Genomic DNA, 15,912 nt, shown 5'->3' with positions numbered 1-15,912 from the left:
CAGAACCACCGGAAAGTGCAGAGGCCTCCTGGGCCTTCAAGAAAGAACCCTGAGGAGGAGCTGAGGAACGACGCCAGGCCTGGCCACGGGGGCCAGAGTAGGGCTCAGCAGCAGGGGCTCCCCGCAGGGAGCACATGGCTGGGATGCCTGGGGTCCCGAGGGCCAGCACTTCCCTCCTCCTCCCCAGGACTCCGGCCACCCAGGCCGCCAAGCAGCCAGCCCACAGCCTCAGCCCATTTCCCAAAGAGGCGGCCCCACCCCGAGGCTCACTCAACAAGGGCCAGCAGGGGAGCCCTGCCTGGGGCAGGGGCCGTGCTCCCCGGCGTGAGTGTGGGTGCGGGGCCTGCTCACCACGTGTCAGGGCCCGCAGCTGCTCCTGCAGAGTGATGGAGGCGTTGTAGGTCCGGAACACCTTGGCCGTCAGCCCGTCCATCAGCTCCTGGAGGTGTTTGTTCAGGCTGGTCGTCTGGGGAGAAAAGGGTCTCTATACTTACGTGGTTTTGTGGGTCCGTCCCAGCCTCCCACGGAAAGGAAAGGGCATTTCAGCCGTCGGGTCAGGCCAAACCCGGAGCCTTGCTATGAGAGACGGAGCCAGACGCAGCAGCCACACCCTCTCGCCGGGTCCTGCCGCCGCCCACTGCGGAGGAAACACGAGCCGGCTTACGGTCAGCCTGTCGAAGAGGTCGTCCCGGGGGGCCTTGTTCTTCATAAAGAGCTGTAAGTTCTTGTACACCTGAAGGAGAAAGAAGAAATTTCAGAGGACAGAAGAAACCCGAATCAAGGGAGGGCATGAAGGGCATCTACGCAGAGCCTGGAAGCCCACGGGAGGCTTCCCTGACGAAGGTGGCCCGAGCAGCATCGCTGTCACCGGCCGGCATCCTCCCCCGACACGGCCCCTGCCCTCCGATGTGGCAGTCACCGCTAACACGTGTACGGGCGGCGTGCTCAGGAGGTGGGTGCAACTCCTGCCCTGCAGTTAGTTCCCCTGGGTGACCGCGGCAGGTGGCCCGGAGTCCCCAGCTCCTTCTTCCATCCATGCCGGATTTCCACCAGGTGACCCCACGCCCTTGTAATGTGGGACACTCATCTGAACCTTTGGGGTGCCCGTGTCCAACCTCCCTCCACCCGTCCCTTTGGGGAGAGGCCACTCATTCCCTTCTGACGAGACCAACTCTGCTCCGAGGAGACACCAGCCTGCGCCTGCACCCGTGCCTGCCCTCCCCTTGGTTTCACCTGCTGGTCCTCCTCCCTGAGCGCTGGGCATCCGCTCCAGGGCGGAGGCTGCTGTGGCCTCTGCACTGCTCTCTCCACCACTGGCATGGCAGCCCTCCCTCACCAGACACAGGCAGGAGGCCCCACACCCCAGCTGACCCCCTTACCATCCTTGTACCACAGCTGATGAACCCCATTCTACAAACCCACAGGCACTGGGACACGGCGGGAAGCCCCGGCCCACAGCTCCCGACTTCCGGCTTCTTCCCTCATCCTCCTCCACACGTTTGGTTTCATACCGCTGATCCTGACGAGGCTTTATGTCCACACGCATGCCATTACCAAGCGCTCCCCTCAACAGCACTGTAAATGGCTGGCTAGTCCTCTGTCTGGACGGAGTGCGACTCCCCGTCCAGGCCTGCACCGCGGCCAACGCTTCACCATGGCAGGGGCGCTGCAGTGAGCGCCCCCTCGCCTCTTCCTTTTGTGTGTTGGCTTTTGTCTCCTACCTCCGATTAACTCATTCCTTACGACTGACTTCACGACCAGACTGCCTGAGGCCTGGCCCTGCCAGGGACTCCTGTTTCTCTGCTGCCCTCAACACCTGTCCCCAAACTTCCAGTTCTGTTTCTGAACGGCTCCGCTCCATCCCACAGTGTGGTCACATTACTTTGTTGTTGTTGTTGTTTAATTTTTGGAGACTAGGTCTGGCTCTGTCACCTGGGCTGGAGTGCAGTGGCACGATCACAGCTCACTGCAGTCTCCAACTCCTGGGCTCCAGCGATCCTCTCACCTAGCCCTCCCAAGGTGTCTGGACTACAGGCATGGGCCTTGCGCCCGGCCTGAGTCACATTTGTGCTTTTGAGGTGCAGGGAGGTCGTGCATGGATTTGTCCAACGTCCCTGCGATGTGGTGCCCACCCAGAGAGGGGATACCATCCCTCTTCAGGACAGCCATTCAAAGGTGAGGATGCTCCCCAAATTCCAATCTTCCTTCAAGCCAGTCTGGAGACCAGAGATTTACCCGGCCCTTCCCGACCGCACTCATTCCTCTGGGCATCGATGCTAGTGGAGCGAGGGGCTGTGGGGGTGGTGGGCAGCTACAGGCGTAAGTCCTGCCCATAGCCCCTGCAGCAGAGGAAAGCGGGCATGGTGGCAGCCCCTCCCAGGTGTACTGGGGTGAAAAGTGTCCCCCAAATTCGTGTCCTCACCAGAACCTCAGAATGTACCTTTTTTTTATTTTTATTTTTTTAAGACAGGGTCTCAGCCAGCCGCAGTGGCTCATGCCTGTAATCCCAGCACTTTGGGAGGTTAAGGCAGGTGGATCACAAGCTCAAGAGTTCAACACCAGCCTGGCCAACATGGTGAAATCCTGTCTCTACTAAGAATACAAAAATTAGCCGAGCGTGGTGGTGGCGCCTGTAGTCCCAGCTACTCGGGCAGGAGAATCGCTTTAACCCAGGAGGCGGAGGTTGCAGTGAGCCGAGATCGCACCACCGCACTCCAGCCTGGGTAACAGCATGAGACTCTGTCTCAAAAAACAAAAAAAAAGACAGGGTCTCATTTTGTCACCCAGGCAGGAGTGCAGTGGAGCGATCAAGGCTCACCACAGCCTCAACCTCCCAGGCTCAAGCAATCCTCCCACCTCAGCCTCTGGAGTAACTGGGACCACAAGCATGCACCATCACACACAGCTAATTTTATTTATTTGTTTTGAGACAGAGTCTTGCTGTCGCCCAGGCCGGAGTACGGTGGCGCAATCTCGGTTCACTGCAAGCTCTGCCTCCTGTGTTCACGCCATTCTCCTGCCTCAGCCTCCTGAGCAGCTGGGACTACAGGCTCCCGACACCACGCCCAGCTACTTTATTGTATTTTTAGTAGAGATGGGGTTTCACCATGTTGACTAGGATGGTCTTGATCTCCTGACCTTGTGATCTGCCCACCTCGGCCTCCCAAAGTGCTGGGATTACAGGCGTGAGCCACCGTGCCCAGCTGTTTTTTAATTATTATTTTAGAGACAGGGTCTCATTATGTTGCCCAGGTGGTCTCAAACTCCTGGGCTCAAGTGATCCTCCCACCTCAGCCTCCCAAAGCACTGGAATTACAGGAGTGCACCACCATGCCAGGCCAGAACGTGACCTTATTTAAAAATAGGGTCTTTAGAGACTGTTACGACGAATGCATAGAAAGAGTGGGATGGTCCCTAACTCCAATACGACACGTCCTTGTGAGAAGACACAGAGGCAGAGACGCAGCAAGAGGCAGCCTCAGACCAAGGACACCCAGGATCTGCGGTCCCACCAGATGCTGGGAAGGCAGGAGGATCCTCCCCGAGTGTGGGTAGAGTGCGGCTCTGCCAGCACCTTGACTCGGACTCTGGCCCCCAGGACTGAGCAACAATAAATGTCTGTTGTTAAACCACTGGGTCTGCAGTGCCTTCCTCCAGCAGCCCTGGGAGATGCTCCGGCCGGGGGGCAGAAGACAAAGCTGGTGTGACAGAGGCACCCTGCTCAGCCCCCGACCAGCTCCCTTGTGACCCCTTGGGTCTACCATGGGGCATAGCCTCTCCTTCACCCTCACCCTCATCAGCCCCAGCACAGCGGGCCTCACCCAGCAGACAGGACGTGGCAAATGGGCCACAGACCCCACGGCAGCTCCGGCACCACCCCAAAGACATCCAGAGCAAACACGTGTCACATAGGGAGGAGCAGCCGGCCGCGAGGGCACTCACAGGCTTCTCCACCGGCACTCTGTTGTAGTAGCGGATGGAGTCCTTCCCCAGGAAGTCAAATTCCACCACGTGTTGGCAGCCATCAGCCTCCGGGTGCAGCTGGACGTGCTCCACGCGGAGGGAACAGCAGCCCACGGTGTCAGCCGCCTCACCGTCCTCCTTCTCATTTCCCGCTCTCAGCGCCAGCTATTTGGTAGAGAACAAAGTGGGTGATGCATGCACATGCACAGCACACACAGACACACCACACACACAGGTGCACACCACACACATGCACACCACACACATGCACACCACACACAGGCACAGCACACACAGGCACACCACACACATGCACACCACACACACAGGTGCACACCACACACAGGCACACCACACACATGCACACCACACACACAGGTGCACACCACACACATGCACACCACACACACATGCATACCACACACAGGTGCACACCACACACATGCACACCACACACACAGGTGCACACCACACACATGCACACCACACAAGGCACACCACACACATGCACACCACACACACAGGTGCACACCACACACATGCACACCACACAAGGCACACCACACACAGGCACAGCACACACAGGCACACCACACACATGCACACCACACACACATGCATACCACACACAGGCACGCCACACACAGGCACGCCACACACATGCATACCACACACAGGTGACACCACACACAGGCACACCACACACATGCACACCACACACATGCACACCACACACAGGCACACCACACACATGCACACCACACACACAGGTGCGCACCACATACAGGCACGCCACACACACATGCACACACACCACACAATGCACATGCACACCCTACACACATTCACACCCACACACATGTGCACACGCACACACACCCCCATCAGACTGCGGTTCCACCCCACACACAGGCCCACATTGCCACACTGCGCCATCCGACTGGGTGTCCTCACCAGGAGAGCCAGGATAAAGAGCCCCAGGAGGCGAGAAGGCCGCGTACCTTATCGATGAAATACAGGGCCACCGCCCGCTGTCTTGTCTTCATTTCCTGAGACTTCCAATCAGCCCGGTACTGGGAGCGGATCTCGTCCACAAATCCCTGCAGGCGTCGAGCTGTTTCAAACTTCTGCCAAGCTTTCTCCCCCTAAATGAAACAAATAACAGGAAAGAAAACATTCGTATTCCTGTTAAATAATGGAGGAGGCTGTCAACTCTCCCTGCCCCAAACCTCGTGCTTCTCCACTCGATGGTGGAGTGGTCAGGGGCTGGGGCAGCAAATCCAGCTGGGTGATGCTGGCAGTGAGCACCTGGCTTTGGGGCTTGTGGCTGCTGGCACAACATGACCTCAGCGCGGGCTGGCCGACTCCCAGCCCACCTCAGAAGCCTCTGCGGGTGCCTGGCTTACACACCTCCCTGCCAGCGTCCTAAGGGAGACCTCCCGGGGAGAAAACACCCTGCTAAGCCCCGCGCTCACCTTCAGCTTCGAGCAAGGGTTCAGCATGATGTACTTGATGGAGTTCTGAATGCTCTCGGTCCACGCTGCCAGCCACATGACAGTGTTATCGGAGCGCACCTCCTTCCACTGGTGTCCCACTGGTGGCTCAGGGATCTTCGAGTCCCTGCAGCAGAACAATGACACAAACATAACTTGGAGATCTTGTTCTCTGGAATGCAAGCAAAAGGAGCTGCTCTGGTCAACCATCCCACTTGGTGGCCATGGTAGTGGCATGGCTCCTGACTGAGTCTGACATCAGAGGTGGCCTGCCTGGCATCTCAGACAAAAGCAGCTGCTCAATCTGCCCTCTGCACACACAGGAAGGCCACGGTGCACCAGGAGGCTGGGCGGCCACCCAAGCAAGGGATCGCTCTGTTCAAACCTCTCAGCACCAACTGGGACGAAGAGGGCCCTGCTCCACACAGCCTGGCCACTGGAGGTCCTACAGGCAGGGTCCCTACTCCACACTGCGGTCACACGGTACAACACGCGGCCCAGCAGTCCCCTCTCCACCACTTGGAATGTCCCTCCAACAAGTTCAAAACACCTAATGCTACTGGGCCATCCAGATGGTGTGCGATATGAAAACCACACGGGGGTGTCCTTGGCGGGAGAAAGTCTCGGCCACAGCAAGGCAAGGACTTCTGACCCCGTGGGAAGCACCCTGGGAGGGCCGCCCTTGCCCGGCCACACCCGCGGGCTGAGCTCCACAGGAATGGTGTGGGGGTCACCAACCACACGTTTCTCGGTGTGCCTCCCTCTCCCAGGAGGTGAAGAACAGCCAGACTCACCCAGGTGGCAGGGATCCAGCACCTGCCTGCTGCCCGTCCGGCCACGTACCTGCTGCAGTTGATGACCACATCCTCCGGCATGACCCTCCTCTTCAACATCCCCATCTTGGGATGGTCGCCACGGCCACGGAACAAGCCAGGCGGCTCAGTCTTGAAATTGCCTATTTTTTCTCGGTGACCATCTAAAATACAGTAGCCGAACTCTTGCTGAAGTTTTTCTGCCTCTTCTTTTAGCTTCTGAGTTAATAAAACAGTCAGTAGACATTAGCAGTGAAGAGAAGAGGACAGGCCTCAGTCCCTTGTTGCTCACCCGGGACCACCCTGCTCTGGCTAACTCAGCTGGGCCCTCAAAGCCCTTCACAAACCATAGAGGTCACAGAGGCAAGGGACAGTGCAGGTGGGCACCCAGGGGGCACCAGGAGCCATGGCCCAACCACCCCATGGTCTGGACTCCCCAGCTCCTGCACAGGCTTCGGCTGTTTTAGGCCTGAGCAGTAAAGACAGGTGGAGGGAGTGTGGCTGCCCGCCATGGAGGAGGAGGGCTAAGGGAATCCCTGAGAAGGCCACATGGAGATCACAGCACGGCAGGTTCCTGTTAGATGTAGGGAGACGCATGGCACAGAACAGCGAGAAGCCAACTGGCCTGCACAAGCCCCGCCCTCAGCCCACAACCCGTCTGGGAACCCACCCTTAGCAATGGTGGTAAATCACTCATCCATTTCACACTGGGTTTACTGTCAAATGTGCTCTGGGGAAGCGGAACGACACTTGAGCACACGCAGGGGCACGAAGGCTGCCGAGCCAAGAGCAGCTTTGTGAGAAGGGGCTTCTCTAAGGCCACAGGCCTTTCTCAGCCTTCAGGCCAGGCTGGCCTCTCATTCCCAGGGGCCACTTCGGGTCACACAACACTCGAGTCAGCCCAACCTGCTTCTCCTCCCTGGTCAGGGCTTTCCGGGCTGCGGCCTTGTCCACAAAGTATCTGTGGATCTCCGTGAAGTCACACTTGTCCAGGCTCTTGATGGCTTCTCTCTCTTCCACTGTCATTTCCTGCACAAACCACAGACACGCACTCTCACCATGTCTGACGGAGGTGTGCGGGCGATGGGCAGAACCTGCGCAGTCCTGCGGTCCCGTGAACAGAGCCTCTCCCCGCAGACCCCACAGTTAGAGCTGGGTCTGTTGTTGCAGGAGTGGAGTGGGGTGGAGTAGCCGAGGGCACAGTTCTCCAAAAGCAACTTCACAACAAGTCAGTAGTAAAACTGGCTAAAACCTTTGACTCAGTAATTCCACTTTGAGATCCATCCAAAATAAACTCTCCAGTATGAAAACGAGGATGACGACGACACTAAGGGCAACAGCAGAAACGCCATGACCAGACAGAGCGGGATAAATGACGGGGAGCTCATTTGGTGAACGTGATGGGATTCAGGAGGCCAAAGTCTCAGTCCATATGTGCTGCTGCAATGCAACAAAATCCCAGGGACGGGTCAGATATACATCACAGTCACAGCTCTGGGGGCTGGAAGGCTGGGATCAGGGTCCTGGCATTTGATGTCTGTGGAGGACCCAGTCCCTGCTTCTGAGAGGGTGCCCTGAAGGCTGTCCTCACGCAGTGGAGGGGGGACAGAAGGACAGAAGGGGCCCAGCTAATTCCACCCAGCCCTGCCCTAAGGCCCTAAATTAATCCTAAGGGCTGCAGCAAGGCAGTGTCCTCACAGCCCAACCAGCTCCTGAAGGCCCTACCTCTGTCCTGTGGCGCTGGGGATTCAGTTTCAAGGTGAATTTTGGAAACCACAGCAGATAACAGTTTGATGATGATCTACCCGTGTGGAGACTAAGCAGGATAAAATACCGAGTGGGGAAAACATTACATGCACACTGATCACACTCACACAAACACTGCTGCCCAGGAAAAGCCAGGACACGGGAACAGGAGACGCTGACCTGAGGGAGAGCTGCAGGTCACAGGCAACTGTTTCTCCTCTCATTTCCTACACAACAAAAACTCTGTACAGCCTATGGCCAAAAGCCCAGGCTTGCGGGCACCAGCTCACAGTCCCAGTCCAGGCTCGGCCACTCAGGCGTGTGAGACCTCGGGAGCTGCTGCTAAACCGTGTCTCACTGTGGGATGGGGATGTCCCGCCTCTGCCAAGGAGCTCAGGTGCGACACCATCTGTGCCCGGACGGAGCCCGGCTCGGCCACAACCGCGGGCTCAAGGTCTGTCCCTGCATCTCCCGGGGCCCTCGGGTCTACCGCCCGTTCCCGTTCTGCTGCCTTGCGACACTGTCTCCCTTCCTAGCTCTGCTAGTGACTAGAAGAAGTGCTGACCGGGGGGGAGTGAGGACACCGGGCAGCTGGCGCCACCTCACCAAGCTGTGGTGACAGGCAGAGGGGTGGCATCAGGACAGAGTAAGAGGGTCCAGAAGCAGAGCCCACACAGGGGACAAGGAAGCACAGGCTCCAGCAGCTGGCTCGGGGCAGTCAGACACCCACATGCAAAGCACGAGCCTCAGCCTCTACCCCACACCGTAACCAAAATTAACTCAGAGTTCCACCTAAACCAAGCCTCAATGGAAACCTAAAACCGAGACTTCTAGGAAAAACACAGGAGGCAATCTGTGCTGCTGAATTAAGCATATTTCTTAGACAAAACAACAAAAGCACAACCTGTGACAAAACATGATACATGGGACCTAGTCAGTATTCCAAACTCCTGACCTTCCAAAGACATTGTTAAGAGAATGCAAATATAAACTACAAACACCATGAAAAAGTTTTGCAAATCCTATTTCTGATAATGGACTTAAAACAGGACACAAAAGTACTCACCATAAAAGAGACTGATAAACTCAATAACTAAGTTAACATTTTCTGCTTGGAGACCTCACTGAGAAGCGAAAAGGCAAAGCGTGGGAGATGACATCGCAGCATGTGCAACCGGCAAAGAAGCTGTATCCAGAATGCATTTTCAGAACTCCGATAAATCAGCGAGGAATATGCAAGCAACTCAATTTTTTAAACAGACAAAAGGTCACAAACGAAAATACTGAAATGACACATCGGTACACCAAAAGATGCTCAATATCACTTCTCATTAGGGAAACGCAAACCATACCCACGGTGAGGTGTCACCTCGTGCCCACTAGAAAGGTGCCTCACACCCGCGGCAGGCGTGTGGACAGTTCAGCCTGGCGTTTCCAGTAAGCTGGACACACATGTAGCCCGTGACCCAACAATTTCACCCCTAAGTCCTGTGGGAATGTTCATGGCAGCTTTACACATGCAAAGGCCAAAAACAGGAATTAATCAAACACCCACGAACAGGGAAATGGACTAGCATGAGTCACACGACGCAGGAAACGGGACCTGGCCAGAGCCAGGCAGAAGCTGTGGGACAAGGAAGTCAGGGCCGAGTCTTGCAGGTGTGGTGCCGACAGAAACCCCGGAGGGCACAGAGCCCACGGCACACACATAAAACCAGTCAGGCCATGGGCGAAGGGCAGTCACCTTGAAAACGAGCAAGGAAAAAACCCTGAGGCAGCGCCCTCCCCTCCAAAGAGCTTCTCACCAAACCTGTCTTGCTGGGGGCTGGGAAATGGCATGTGGCCTCCTCCACTCTCCCCCTTACATGCCAGACCCCTGTCCTTTCAGTGGTCCATGGAGTAAGGCTGCCACAAATCTGGCTCCACACCCACGGCCTGCCTGAGAAGGGAAAGGTCTGAGGTGCACTAGGCCGGGCACGCTCGCACCGCCTATGGTCCCAGCTACTCAGGAGGCTGAGACAAGAGGATGGCTTGAGCCCAGGAGCTCGAAGCTGCAAAGAGCCATGATCGCACCTGTGAGTGGCCACACAGGGGCCGCCGAGAACTTGCAAGGAGCGTCTAGAGGCAGCATTGCAGAACCGCAGGGGCCTGGCCAGCCAGGTCCAGGACAGCTGTGGCAGCCGCCCAGGGTACCTACCTTTCGCCAGTCATTAAAGAAGTTCTTCCGGAAAACCTCCTTTGTTGTGTATTCATGATCTAACATCCTCCCATAAAAAGTGGCAACCTCCTCCGCTTTCACGCTCAAACTCATGGGCTTTCCTGCAGGCATCAAAAGACACATCACATGAGAGAGCGGCCACAGGCTTGGCCTCTAGCTGACGTGACTTCATTGCTTTAAACTACGCTTTCGTGAGTACTATGCCAAGAGCAAGAAGCTAGGCCTTATTCCGTTAAGTTCAGAAGCATGTTCTACATGACAAACGGCAATCACCCTGTGTGGAGGTGACGACCACAGTGATCTTGGAATGGGTGGTGAAAACGCTGCAGATTTCAGGTGCTACTGATTTCTTCTCCTTTAGCACTTTACTTTGCTACTACACTTACATTACATGAAAATGGAACATGTACAATTTTAAAACACACCAATTTCTACAAAATTACAGAAGCAAAATAAAAGTTAATGCTTCAAAGCAGAAAACTGAATAACTGTAGGTGTAACCTTGTAAAACTCTGCCAGCCTCTGTCCCACCATTCCCTGCGTTTTCTTCTAAGATCAGTATGGTTTAGAGATGCAGGGGGTGAGCTGGGGCCAGGTGAGCAGAGCGAGAGGCTCGTGGTGGGAATGAGGAATTCACCAGGAATTCTTCCAACTGCATGTCTGAAAAGTTTTCATAAGAAAATTTTAGAGAAATAAAGGCATAATCATTTGGTAACAAGGAAGAAGGTATTCCTGATAACTAGCCTCTCAGGACAGAGGACGAGAGGCCCAGAGGCCAGCAGCACAGGCCCAAGGGGCTCAGTTCCTGCTGCCCCTCTGTGGAGGCTCGGCCCCACTGGGCCCCACGTGACACCACTGCTCCCTGGACTGCCTGCCATGGCCCTGCACCGGCAGTCCTCATCCGCCACATCCCTCCTGGCCAGGGAGGTCCTGCAGGGCCGCTGTGGGGCGGGCAAGGCGGCCGCTACACTGGGCCAGGGGCACAGCACAAGACGCTCAGTAAGGCCCCATGGCCTCCTGTGGGCAGCCCCCACAGACACAGCTAGAACCTCTGTCCCTGTGGAATCTCCAGTCCAGCTTCGGAGAAACAGGCTTGGAACAAAAAATTGCATCAAAGGAGCTCAGCGAACTCAAGTGTGCATGTGACCTGGCAGGGGGCCCATGGGAGGGCTGGCGGGAGGGGCACAGCATGGCGTGGGGGCCCGCCCTGTGGAAGAAGAGGTTTGCTTTTCTTAGAAGGATGCCATCTAGCAGAGATGAAGAAAATGGGCTGAAGCAGCTAAAATCAGCAGCACAAGAGCCAAGCTGAAGCTCGTCGCCCTGGGCAGACAGCAGGGCTCAAGGGCAGGAGGGGTGGGTCCTGCACTGGGCCCTGCTGACCCACAGCCCCCAAGGTCCTGCCTCTGAGGGTGGCTCAGCGCTCACGTCAATCATGAGCTCCGCTTCTTGCTGAGAATCACAAGCTGGGATCAAGTGACCGTTCTGTGATCCACATGTGTACACGCAGTGTAGGTACTGTGGATACTCAGAACACACAGGGAACACAGTGGTACGGGGGAACATGCACTGTAGGTACTGTGGATACTCAGAACACACAGGTAAGGAACACGGTGGTACAGGGGAGGGAGGAGTGGGGGAGGAGGGAGGAGCAGGGGAGGGAGGGAGGAGCAGGGGAGGGAGGGAGGAGCAGGGGAGGGAGGGAGGAGCAGGGGAGGGAGGGAGGGTGGGCCTTGCCCAGTGGGTCCTGGACACAATAGGCACAGCCAGTGCAGGCTCAGCAGGAAAGGCAGGGACAGGAGCCCCTGAGCTGCTGCCCTCCAAGCATGGGTCAGTTGGTCAGCAGCCCCCACGCATCACCTGCAAGTAGAGGGCACGGAGCGCTCATAGCCAGAAGCCTGTAGCGGGGCTGAGGGACAGAGCCGGACGCCCACTGGGAGACCACGCCCAGGGAGCCAAGCGCAGGCCGGGGAGGAGCCGCTCCCTGCGTCCTCACCGTCATAGAAGAAACACACTCCATCGGGAAGGGGCTCATATGGGGGTGCGAAGTACGGGCCCTTGTGCTCCAGCTGTCTCCACTTCACCCTGTCTTCACGCTTCTCCTCCTCCCACCTAAAGATGGAGACAGGATGTGTCACTCTCCTGGGACAGGCCCTGCGTGAGCCTCTTCCCCCTCCCATAGTGGCTCCTCCCTGTGGCTCCTAGCAGGTGGGCAGTGTGGCCTCCACCTCACGGGGGAAGAAAACAAGGCCTGCAGAGGGAGGCAACCCCACCTGACCTCAGCCTCGTGCCTGTGCACCCACGCATGCCCCCCACCCGCAGCGGCCCATGTGCTGCTGAGTCACGGATCCCGCCAAGCCCGGCTAAGCGGGAAAGGGCAAGGCAACGTGCCTCTCCCAGGCTCTAGGGCCTCTCCCCAGATGGGTCCCTTCAGAGCCAGTCTAGAATCCTCCGGAACCTCTCCATGAGACCGTTTCATTTGCTAAATAAAGGACCTGGCTGCTGACGAGACAGCCCTGCCTCCCAGGAGCTGGGTGGAGGGGGGCCAGCAGTGCAGCCAGTGGAGAGGCACCACAGCAGGGCGCAGGACCGCCGCCCACAGAGGATGGGCAGGGTGGAGGAGGCCGGGCAGGGTGGAGGAGGCCGGGCAGGGTGGAGGAGGCCAGGCAGGGAGGGGAGGCCAGGCAGGGTGGAGGAGGCCAGGCAGGGTGGAGGAGGCCAGGCAGGGAGGGGAGGCCAGGCAGGGAGGGGAGGCCCTGAAGCCAGAAGCCTCAGGGGTTTTCAGGGAAGGGTTCCTGTTGGGCGTGGGTGAGGGCTTGCAACGCACTAACACAATGAGGCTCCACAGGGCTCCCTGTCAAGGTCCCCCTCCCCAGGGCATCCCCTCCTGGCAAGCCCAGCTATGGAGGTTGGGGGCGGAGGGCGGGGACACAGCCAGAATGGTGGCTACAGCCCATCCTAACTCTCCAGGCCAGTCATCGTCTATCCATTGAGGCTCCAGCCAAGCCCAAGCCCGCCCTGAGCCAGCGCTGCCCCATAGAAAGGGCTCAACTGAACCCAGACACTGAGATGGGCCTGGGAGTAGAGGAGCAAGACGGGGCATGGCTGGCGGGCAGTGGGCAGGCTCGGTCAGCAGGGCTGAGGAAAAAGCGAGCCCAGCACCTAGGATGGCCAGTGCAAAGGCCTCAGTGGGAGAGGCTTTGGTAGGAGGGTGGGAGCACCATCAGGATGGGGGAGAGTGAGATGGACACACCTTCTGAGCCTCCCCCAGACGCACAAGGACAGAAGGTTCCAGATCACACCCCCACCTGCCAGAGCCAGGAGACCCGCACGTGACCCAGCCAGGTAGTGCTGTCGGGGGCCTGGTGGGCCTGCTCGGCTGGGATGAGTGTCCTCAGAGCAACAGGAAGTCTCTGAAGGGTCTGAGAGAGGAAAGCGTGTGCCACTGACATTTCTGAAAGGGCCGAGGGAATGGGCAGGGTTAGAAGAGGCAGAGGCAGAGGTGATAAAGTAGGGAGAAGTTAACCGGCTCAAGAACTTTCCAGGGTGGAGCCGGGCACAGTGGCTCACGCCTGTAATCCCAGCACTTCGGGAGGCTGAGGCAGGCTCAGAAGCTCAAGGCCAGCCTGGCCAACATGGTGAAAGTACAAAAAGTTAGCTGGCAGATACTGCAGGCAGCTGGAGTCTGGGGGGAGAGTCGGGGGAAGGGGGGTTCTGCTGACTCTGCAGAGCTTTTCCATGTCAGGTGAGACCAGCCTCACCTTTCTTACAGGTTTTAGGAGTTCAAGAGAGCCCAGCAGCCCTAATACAGCATGTCTAGGGTGGGGCTGATAGGAGGCTGCATCACTAAGTACCCTGAAGAATGAAACCTAGACCACGCCCTCTTAACCTAGACAACGCCTTCTTAGAGAATCAGGGTGTGAGACCATGTGAAACCACACGTATCTCAGAACTGACTGATAGGAGCTGGGCGCAGTCACTCAAGCCTGTGATCCCAGCACTTTGGGAGGCTGAGGTGGGTGGATCACTTGAGGCTAGGAGTTCCGAGATCTGCATGGCTAACATGGCAAAACCCCATCTCTACTAAAAATACAAAAATTAGCTAGGTGTGGTGGCTGGCGCCTGTAATCCTAGCTACTCAGGAGGCTGAGGCAGGAGAATCACTTGAACCCAGGAGGCAGAGGTTGCAGTGAGCTGAAATTGCGCCACTGCACTCCAGCCTGGGTAACAGGGCAAGACTTTGTCTCAAGAAATAATAATAATAATAATAATAAAGAACTGACTGACAGTAACACAAAGCCTCTAGGGTAATCACACCATCAGTCTCATTTCACAGATGAAGACACTGAGTTGAAACAACTTGCAGGCCAGCAGCCAGGCAGGGCTGCAGTGCTGGGTGTGCGCTCAAGCCCGAGGACTGCACGTTGTGCACGTTGTAGTGACATTCTTTCGCCCCTGCAGAGACCCAGGTACCAAGCACCACCATCAGACGCAAGCTGGCTTTCAAAGGGAGACCTTGCTCCAAACCCACCTTTCCACCTGGGCGACTGCAGCCCAGCAGCACTTTTTGGAAAGCACCTACCTGCCTGTGCACCCTCGGAGAGATGTGCCTCAGTGCAGGGCCCACAGCCAGCCCCAGCTCCACGCGCAGGCCAGAACTCCCTCCTCCCAAGACACCCTCCCCCATCTGGGCTCTCTTGGGTCCCAAGATCCTGGAGGCAGACAGGACATTCTGCGGCATGGCGTTGGGCAGCTGTGCAGGCCCTCAGCTGTGAATGGATATGGTGATAGCGCACCACCAGGCCGCAGAGACACACCACGCTGGAAGCACCAAGAGAATGATGGCAAACGACAGACGGAAACTCCTGCAGGATCTCCCACGCACCAGTGAGGCTGCCAACTCTCCAGCTCTTCGGAAACCTCCAGCATTTCGTGCGCAGAGACCCAACCCCATGCGGCTACCCCAGGCCCAGTAAGCGCCGGCAGGGCTTCTCACATGTCCCCCAGGAAAGCGCCTGGCCCACGAACAGCCACCAGGGAGGGCCACTGGACCCATGCGGCGTGTGCCTGGTGATGTAGATATGACAGTGAGCACCCGCGGTCATGCAGAATCGGTCCTGGAGACAACCCGGGAACCGACTCCAGGAAAGGGCGGGTCTCAGAAGACCACGCACAGCAACATAAGCTTTTTATAAAGTACCTAACCAAACCCTACAGTGTTGAGGCCCAGGCACAGCTACACACACAAATGATGAAACCGCAAGCCCAAAAAAGGAGGGAGATCTCCCCAAACAGGGTTGGGGGGGTGGTGCCTGGGGAAGGAGGGGTGACGTCACGGGGGGCCTGTACACCCCGGGCAGGAGGCGGGCCGGTCACGCCGGTCACACCGCGGCACGCATGCTCTCCTGGCCCGACTTTTGGGGAAACCGGAAGCAGGGCAAGGCAGTCCCACGAGGCCTGTCACTCCCCTTTCTGGACCTAACCCAGCCCGGTGCTCAGGACCCTCGCCGCCTGCCCAATGGGCCCCCTTACCTGGCTCCGCTGCCCTTCTGCGTCCTGCGCGAGCCCGGGACGCCCCGGGAGGCCGGGCGGCGGGGGACCTCCCCGAGCAGCGTCAGAGCCGCCCGGAGCCGCAGCAGCCGCACCACGCGCATCTGCCGGCCTCGGGGAAAGGGCGACAAGC

General features: G+C 57.7%; 2 protein-coding genes across 5 annotated transcripts in view; one reads left to right on the top strand and one right to left on the bottom strand.

Moving 5' to 3' along the window:
- The window catches only part of ZNF696 (zinc finger protein 696), a 22,880-nt gene extending 20,378 nt beyond the window's left edge, over positions 1 to 2,502 (top strand). The window contains exon 4 of the transcript XR_004054364.1: positions 2,085 to 2,502. The gene's annotated coding sequence lies outside the window, so the exon portion shown is untranslated. The remainder of the gene's footprint in view (positions 1 to 2,084) is intronic.
- Positions 1 to 15,912, bottom strand: part of TOP1MT (DNA topoisomerase I mitochondrial) — a 22,435-nt gene extending 6,523 nt beyond the window's left edge. Inside the window, exons 1-10 of one of the 4 annotated variants that reach the window (XM_030921248.1) lie at positions 15,762 to 15,912; positions 12,226 to 12,341; positions 10,212 to 10,333; positions 7,175 to 7,297; positions 6,300 to 6,487; positions 5,439 to 5,583; positions 4,965 to 5,108; positions 3,943 to 4,128; positions 665 to 733; positions 352 to 466 (exon numbers count right to left, since the gene is read on the bottom strand). In XM_030921248.1, the coding sequence (XP_030777108.1) occupies positions 352 to 466; positions 665 to 733; positions 3,943 to 4,128; positions 4,965 to 5,108; positions 5,439 to 5,583; positions 6,300 to 6,487; positions 7,175 to 7,297; positions 10,212 to 10,333; positions 12,226 to 12,341; positions 15,762 to 15,883 (1,330 nt within the window). In that variant the 5' untranslated portion in view covers positions 15,884 to 15,912. Of the gene's footprint in view, positions 1 to 351; positions 467 to 664; positions 734 to 3,942; positions 4,129 to 4,964; positions 5,109 to 5,438; positions 5,584 to 6,299; positions 6,488 to 7,174; positions 7,298 to 10,211; positions 10,334 to 12,225; positions 12,342 to 13,537; positions 13,656 to 15,114; positions 15,255 to 15,761 lie in introns of those variants that run through there. The other 3 variants (XM_030921249.1, XM_030921250.1, XM_030921251.1) reach the window with 3 other exon arrangements.

Source organism: Rhinopithecus roxellana, chromosome 17 (assembly GCF_007565055.1).
Source record: "Rhinopithecus roxellana isolate Shanxi Qingling chromosome 17, ASM756505v1, whole genome shotgun sequence".
Lineage (NCBI taxonomy): Eukaryota > Metazoa > Chordata > Mammalia > Primates > Cercopithecidae > Rhinopithecus > Rhinopithecus roxellana.
Note: the sequence above shows the minus strand (reverse complement) of the source record. Positions and strands in the feature narration are given on the sequence as shown.